The sequence below is a fragment of the Centropristis striata genome, chromosome 6 (assembly GCF_030273125.1).
Source record: "Centropristis striata isolate RG_2023a ecotype Rhode Island chromosome 6, C.striata_1.0, whole genome shotgun sequence".
NCBI classification, from domain to species: domain Eukaryota; kingdom Metazoa; phylum Chordata; class Actinopteri; order Perciformes; family Serranidae; genus Centropristis; species Centropristis striata.
Window position 1 is genome coordinate 33959045 of NC_081522.1, and position 8251 is coordinate 33967295.

General features: G+C 37.9%; 1 protein-coding gene across 2 annotated transcripts; it reads right to left on the reverse strand.

The window, feature by feature from the left end:
• Positions 1-14: 14 nt before the first annotated feature.
• Positions 15-7564, reverse strand: LOC131973457 (peroxisomal succinyl-coenzyme A thioesterase-like). 2 transcript variants are annotated; one of them, XM_059335461.1, is made up of 11 exons: positions 7342-7564; positions 5291-5487; positions 4624-4723; positions 4347-4537; positions 4021-4190; positions 3450-3569; positions 3228-3310; positions 2916-3009; positions 2671-2751; positions 2183-2324; positions 15-1187 (listed from the first exon to the last, which is right to left on the reverse strand). In XM_059335461.1, exons 2-11 carry the CDS (start codon positions 5484-5486, stop codon positions 1072-1074), a joined length of 1293 nt encoding a protein of 430 aa, XP_059191444.1. In that variant the 5' UTR covers position 5487; positions 7342-7564; the 3' UTR covers positions 15-1071. The 2 variants fall into 2 exon arrangements, with proteins under 2 accessions (XP_059191444.1, XP_059191445.1); XM_059335462.1 differs by having other exon boundaries at positions 7544-7560.
• Between the last annotated feature and the right edge of the window lie 687 nt (positions 7565-8251).

Here is an 8251-nt window from a genome sequence, read left to right on the forward strand (position 1 = left end):
TTATGGAAATTATTCCCAAACACCTTTTTTCATTTTGGATTTTATTCATTTAATAATGGTACAATATGCAGAATATAAAAAGTTTTCTGGAACAGATCTATGTCTTTATGAATCACGCCACAGAAAATGCATTTTGATAATTGATTAATGATTTAAGTAATTTATCATGAAACAAGACTAGGTCAAAATCTAGTATATGGCTGACCATGTTGGGTCAATGTGATTTGTTTGATATTGTGTGTTTACAGGAATAGTAAATTGTACAGTCTGTTATGTGAATAATTTTAATACCAAGACACGGATCAAATAGGATTTCATTCAATCAAATGTGTCAATCCCCACTGAGATGTAAGACAAAACACTCAGGTCTGCCTGACTTGTTTGAAAACAGGCTCGTTCTGCAAATGTAGAAGTAGATCCACTCATTCAGCAGGTCACATACACACCCGTGTGTAGGGCTATCCTCTGGAAATCAGCCATAAAATCTCTCAAGTATATGAATCAGAATGTGTTTGAATCACTTCTGAAAATGTATTTTTATCAAAAGGCTTAGTAAATTTGTTTGCATGCGGCTATTCATAGTAGGCGTGTATGCAGATAGATTGATGAATGTATGAAATACATATGTATGTTATTTTGTTTCTTCAGTTATTTTGTTCTATGTAAAGACATTTTTGCAATTGGTGCAAGTTACAACTTTTCAATGCACTCACTTTATTTCTGGACTGTTACATTTACTTGTATTTATTGTATCATATTTAAAATCTTATTTCATATAAGTTGTCTATTCTGTTTCCCTTTAATTGCTTGTTGTTTGTAAATGTCATTTTCTTTTTTTTTTAATGTACATTTTTTTTAATTTTGCCTCTGTGAAAGCTGCCTTGTTTTTAATCATGATTACTATTATTATACTTTATACCAGATACTTTCTAGCACAGTAATTCATCTTTTGTTCTGATGATTTCACCATAAAAATTGTTAATTTTAAGTCAAGTCACATTATGTATGGGAAAAATCAATGGTGCTTTTACTTCCTAAACCAGAGGCACCTGAACTTAGCGATTATAATCCTCAGTGGGAATCTGTGCAGCCATACAAATTCTCCTTCAGAAAGTTCAGCATCTTCCTCCAGGCGTCTTCCTGAGCACGAGAATGTGCCACCACCTCTCCACCCCACAGAGCCATCACTGCAAAGACAACAGACAACCAAAACACTGTTAAACCTCAAAACTTAAGTCCTGACTTTGGCACCTTCATTTTTAAAGGCGCAATTTGTAATTACATGCCGACATTTTCCAAAAAACAGAGGGCAGTATTTCACCCTGTGCAAGTTTTGCATGATTTAGTTAATGCAGCGATGACATTCATCAAGATTGTGCACACTCAGAAACACAGTAAACCAGACAATGTACACAAAAATGTATTGTGAACTTCCCAAAATAGCATGAAGGCCTCTACATAAACTGATCTGAACTAGGTCCCAGCTCACATGACTCACTTCTCCTTCTCTATACACTCCAATGTGAGAGTACAGGGACTGAGCCATTGCTACAGTCTCTTTAACGCAGAATTTCAGTTTGAGTGTAGATATTCATTTTAGTTTTAGTTGTAAACAAAACTACTACTTCTTCATCTTCTCTGAAGGCAGACTGCACCATACAGTACCCCCTTTCAGACTGCCGTTTTAAGCCACGATAATTGTTAAATCGACAATGGACTGTACTTGTAAACAGTTTCTCTAGTCTTTACAAGACTGCCAGTTTGATTCGAGGCAAGACGGAAAATACATGATGTACATTTGTGCGACCAACACCAGTGTACAACATCTGTCTCTACAACGAGAAACAGCCTGATGGGTATTTATTCCACCATCATTGTTTTGAATGAAATAGTGGCTGCCATCGTTTATTGTACACGTAAAAAATGACGGCACTTTGGTGAAACACAGAGTCTTTTGAGTGTTACATAACAGGAAAGGGATATTTGCATGTTAATTTCAGTAGATATCTCTTCAATACATAGATATTTTAGACAAAACATCAACATTGTCACTATGTTATATTCTGTAACGTTTTGATGAATACATTTTTATAATGTTTCAAACTACAAATCTGGCCACATCCAACAAATTGCACCTTTAATCATTCAGAGCTACAGCTTCTGAGTCTGAAGATGAACCTACCCATCGCAGATGATCCAGCTGATCGGAAGTTGCTGAATCGGGCAAACGGCGTGAACGGAGGTTCAATCAGGTGACCGGTGTTTGGGTACGACAGGACAGTCAGCAGGTGACTGTTCCCGGCCCGCTCCATCATCTCCTTCATCTGAAAAACAAAGTATCAAACCAAAGCTGGGTTCTAAATCACATACTTACTTTTAGTACGTCAAGCAGCTGCCTTTACAAAGGACCTACTGTTGCGTGCAATTGGGACATCTTACGTCATCTTAACATCGTGTCTTGAACTTTGACCCTCAGGCTAATAAATATGCTGTGCAGAGGACTGTTGGCAAAGCATTTTGGCAAAACAATTACACACAATTAATCTCTTGTCTCCCAGATGTTTTCCTGAAGTGTTTCTTTTTCTTTTACTTTTATTTGCACTGCTTGGAGATGATTTGTCAGTCTCTTATAACCTTTATGGTAGGTTTGTCAAATGTCAGTGAACTCACATCCAGTGCAGATTCTTGGGCGGCCCAGTTCTGATCGTCCTCACCTACAACCAGCAACAGAGGAATCTGGAGTCTTCCCACCTGCTCAGAGAAAAACCATCGTAGAATTTCAGCTTTCATCACCAGCTGAAAATTTCTACAACAGCTACCATCACCCATGGAATCATTTATCGACGGAGATACATAACAGATAAATTCATGTTTTAAGAAGAATGCAGAGATAAACTCTGTCTGGTGGTACTCACATCCACTTTGAGTGAGGGGTCTGTGGGGATGGGCAGCACTAGATTTCTCCAGATTACATGGTTCTCCTTGGTGACCTGAGTCTTTGCAGCACCTCTGATTGGAAAAAAAAACATACAGAAAAGTGTGTCACAGAAAGTGCAAAGTTATGCCTGAGAGTTGAAGAAAGATTATGGGGTCATTAAAGTCTTCTGTGTTTATTCTCTATGAACAAGGAAAGGCAGCAGGACATTTTAAACATCAATCTGAAATGTTGAGTAAATGTTCAGTTGCTGGACACAGATCTTATAGTAACTAAAGGTAGATCAACTTACTCATTTAAGTAACTGAATATTTGCTCCAAAGATCCATCAACCGGCTGCACATGGCTCCCATTAATGCACACTGCACACCTGAGCTAGGAGACCACATACACATCGCATTTATATATGGTAAGAAAGACAGAATCTTGAAATCAGAATGCACTTTAATAGACAAAAAAATAGTTAAATTAATAATTCCAAAAGTAAACTTTATTTAATCTATCGCCATCTTACCTTCATAACTTTGGAGTAAACAGCCATTCTGAGGGTGACAGAGGTGCCAAAGGAAAGACCCAACATGGCGATCCTGCTGCCGAAGATCTGAGGATGCCGCTCCAGGACTCCATAGGCCTTCTGTAGTCGTCATTGTTTTTTATAGAATTGCAAATGGTTTTAGTGTGATTTCTGGTGGATTTGCATATTTCACATTACCATGAATATCAACTCAAACCCTGAATCTTTTCTAATAAGCAAAAGACCTAGACTATCAGATTTTTCCCAGTGTCTATCAGAAAGTTGAATTTACAAAAAACATGTCCGTCTCGGCCTCTGAATGACATTTCCTCCACTTTTTATCTTTGCAACACCAGGCTCTGTAGAGGTGGATTAACCTCTGAACCAGTGTTTTCATTGTTTTACTGACACATAAAAACACACAGAGATAACAGACACAGATGCTGGTGTCGCCAGCAAAGACTTTTAAACTCATATCATAAAAATGTACATTATGTGTTGATCATGTTCTGTTATTTTGGGCTGTTCACAACTAACGTTGATGGTTTTTAAATTCAGTAATCGAGTTCACCTCAAAGTATGTGTTGTCCACCATCTTCCCAGTTTCCCTGACCACTTTAGGTGTCAGGTAGTCGAGGGCCATGGCAGCGATGCCGTGGGAGGCCAGCAGTGCTGCGCGGTACTCCACCAACTTTCCTCCACCCCCCCACAGGTCCAGGACGCCAGGGAAAGGTCCTGGTCCTTCAGACAAGTCAAACACTGAAATCAGCTTACAATTTACGCGACAATACTGTTCATTTTAGAAGTTATTCTGCATTACATTTGATGGAAAACATGTTTGAGTGTTTTAAACGTACTTTTCCACATTTATTGTGTTTATTCAGCCTCTGGTCCTACCTGAGGGGAGGAAAAGGGTCGCAGTGAGTCCATCCTCTGTGATCGGGATCCTGGCGACACCAGGTGCCATGTACCAGCGCTCCACCACCACACCAGCCAGTGGCACCTGATCCACCAAGCCCTCAGTCTGATGACCCTGGTACACAGAGATTTTGACCACCATGGGAGTCTGGACATTGATCTTCCTCATCCTGGGGGTTGATGGGGGAAAGTTGATTCGGAAACTGATAAGGTAATAATTGGGCAATTTCTGTCAACCCTATCTTTGTTGGCCTACCGGAGCCCAGGTTTACTGCCTGGAACTGGTCTGAGGCTCCAGAGTAGACCCATCGGTTCAACTCCAGAATATGTCCCGCCCAGACTGGGATCTTCTGAAACTGCAAAGGGAGAGGAACACATTTTTTTCTCATTTTGATGTAAAACTAACAATTTATACGGTCATGGATAAAGTATTTTCATTCTTCATTTAACCCATTGAAGCCTGGAAAGCGGATACGTTGTTTTGTAGTATTTGTATAAGCTCTCAAATACTTTTTGAATTCCATTTCTATCTGCTACAGAGGCTGAAAAATCTATTATTTAGTAGAAGAGTTGACACTTTTTTTTCCAGAATTTCCAGAAAATTAGAGGCTTATTTTAAAATCGCCCAGCGGTTTTTCAGGCCTCAATGGGTTAAAGTGGCTGTACACCATTTAAAGAATACAGTAAAATTAAAAAACAGTAAAAACACTGAATCCCATTCACCCAAGTTTTATCAACAAAATGTACAGTCAAAGTACTCCAAACAGAACATGGTCCCTATGCAAAGACTTCAGTTGTTCCTTTACAAGCCAATGACCATTCCTTTCCATGCAATTCTATAGTTTCATGACAAAATGTATTTTTCTGTAGTTTACAAACTTCACAAGGCTGCAAACATTTCTATATCCATTTTCCTGAATTACCATTTACAGTCCCAGTAGCATTGGCGGTGTAGTGAGCAAACGCCTCCCAGCTGTGTCCATCTTCACAGGTGTGGAGGGCCTGGATGGTCAGCTGGAAACCAGGAAAGACTTTCTGGACCAAGATGATAAACTTCTCATCCACAAGCCCTCTGGATGGCTGGACCGACAGCTTCACACAACACTGCTTCCTGTCCATCCTGAACAAAGCAGACAGATAAAATAAGCAGAGGCAGATAAATTGGCCTTATTTACACAATCTGCAGCACAAGGCTGATTCAAGACGAACATGCCAATGTCTCACACTGATGGGCCCAAGTACATTTGCTATTTCCACAATGTGGGCACTGAGCGTGAAAATAAAAATTAGGCCAGTCTGAAACTCGCAACTCAAATACTGTCCTTCTTGTGTATCTCAAATAGGGCTGCAACTAACAGGTATTTTGAATAGTCGAAAAGTCACAGAGTTTTTCAAATGATTTGTTCAATAATCAGATAATTCATTGCACAATAACTTGACTGTAATTTAGCTATCATGCTTTTAAATTTAATTTGAGGTTCTTTTAAGCATGTGTTATCCATCAATTGAGATAAATCATTCCAAAATATGCCTTTCATTTGACTACTGCTGATATTTGCCACTAGTAATACGAAAGACAAAAACAGAATAATATAATTTAATAGGCCCAGGAACTGCTTTGCTCGAAAAGAGGTATTAGTCTCATTCAATCCTGTGGAAACACTGGTTCTTAAGCTTGTTTTGTAACTGCTTAGTTGCATTTCACCACTGACAGTACTAAATGTAGCTACTTAGTTACATTTCACCACAGACGGTACTAAATGTAGCTACTTAGTTACATTTCACCACAGGCAGTACTAAAGTAAATGTAGTTACTTAGTTACATTTCACCACAGACAGTACTAAAGTAAATGTAGTTACTTAGTTACATTTCACCACAGACAGTACTAAATGTAGTTACTTAGTTACATTTCACCACAGACGGTACTAAATGTAGTTACTTAGTTACATTTCACCACAGACAGTACTTAACTAAATGTAGTTACTTAGTTACATTTCACCACAGACAGTACTTAACTAAATGTAGTTACTTAGTTACATTTCACCACAGACAGTACTAAATGTAGTTACTTAGTTACATTTCACCACAGACAGTACTTAACTAAATGTAGCTACTTAGTTACATTTCACCACAGACAGTACTAAAGTAAATGTAGTTACTTAGTTACATTTCACCACAGACAGTACTAAAGTAAATGTAGTTACTTAGTTACATTTCACCACAGACAGTACTACAGTAAATGTAGTTACTTAGTTACATTTCACCACAGACAGTACTAAAGTAAATGTAGTTACTTAGTTACATTTCACCACTGACAGTACTTAACTAAATGTAGTTACTTAGTTACATTTCACCACTGACAGTACTAAAGTAAATGTAGTTACTTAGTTACATTTCACCACAGACAGTACTAAAGTAAATGTAGTTACTTAGTTACATTTCACCACAGACAGTACTAAAGTAAATGTAGTTACATAGTTACATTTCACCACAGACAGTACTAAAGTAAATGTAGTTACATAGTTACATTTCACCACAGACAGTACTAAAGTAAATGTAGTTACATAGTTACATTTCACCACAGACAGTACTAAAGTTAATGTAGCTACTTAGTTACATTTCACCACAGACAGTACTAAAGTAAATGTAGTTACTTAGTTACATTTCACCACAGACAGTACTAAAGTTAATGTAGTTACATAGTTACATTTCACCACTGACAGTACTAAAGTTAATGTAGTTACATAGTTACATTTCACCACTGACAGCTACATTTACAGTACTAAAGTAAATGTAGCCACCACTGACACGCACTTTGAACTCAACCACAGAAGCCTCAGAAATAATTTACAGAGACAGAGAAGTTACTTGGACGGGGGACGCTAAATGTATTATTTACGGTCACTGTACTCGTCTGTGAATATATGCTCTGCTGATATAAGTTAACAAAAACAAGAAAGAATCATTCAGTACCTTAGTTGAATGAGAGCAGACCTCAGAGCCGTGACGTAGCTTCACGTTTGTGAACTGTGTCTTGGCAGTTGGTGTTATAACAGGTTATTGTTACAGCCCGTGGTAATTGAACTCTGACTGACATTATATGATGCTTTATGAACGGTCTAAAGTTCAACCGGACTGTGAGGAGCTCCAACATCTAACAGCAACTATCTCCTACCACAGCAACGTCAGTTTCCGCACCATAGACTCATAGACATATGTCTATGCATAGACTGGTCCGAACACAAGATGGCGCCGTCGACTCATCTTCTTCTTCTTCTTTGTGTTGTTTTATGGCGGTTGACAAACAACTTTTTGGTGTATTACCGCCACCTACTGATATGGAGTGTGGACCGGGACTTTACACATTCCTGAGTTTAACTAAATAATAATAAAATAATAATAATAAAAATAAATAAATCAAAAAAAAAAAAAAAAAAAAAGGAGAAAAAACTAAACTTAAACTGAAGGTTTAAAATAATAATAACAATAAAGAATGTATATATAAAAGACGGGAGCTAACCAGTCCTAAGCTAACGCTACTTTAACCACTGCAACCGTCCATTGCCACTAGCGCCAAACATACCGGATATGCGCAACAACTGTCGTCAGCCCAAGTGCATTGTGGGAAATGTAGGCGCCAGATTTTTACATTATAACGTCCCCCTGTTAATAATAGCCCAACTCATTTTTTCAAGTTTTGCAGGAAACACAAAAAACTTCACCAAAAGTGTAACATATGACATTTATTGATCATTTCACTCAAAAAGGATGTAACAAAGGATGGCTATTGGCATAGTAATAACACTGTGTGTAAATTATGTAACTTAAGAGAAATAAATTACTTAGGCAATTTTTGAACATGCCTTTATGACTTAAGCAAGAT

Excerpts from the sequence above, each read along its gene's own strand:
- LOC131973457 (XM_059335461.1), bottom strand. The coding sequence starts at position 5,486 with ATGGACAGGAAGCAGTGTTGTGTGAAGCTGTCGGTCCAGCCATCCAGA. Across the intron at positions 4,538-4,623 it reads GGCAGTAAACCTGGGCTCCG|GATGAGGAAGATCAATGTCC; the intron begins GTAGGCCAACAA and ends ATCAACCCCCAG. Across the intron at positions 1,188-2,182 it reads AGCTGGATCATCTGCGATGG|TGATGGCTCTGTGGGGTGGA; the intron begins GTAGGTTCATCT and ends TTGTCTTTGCAG.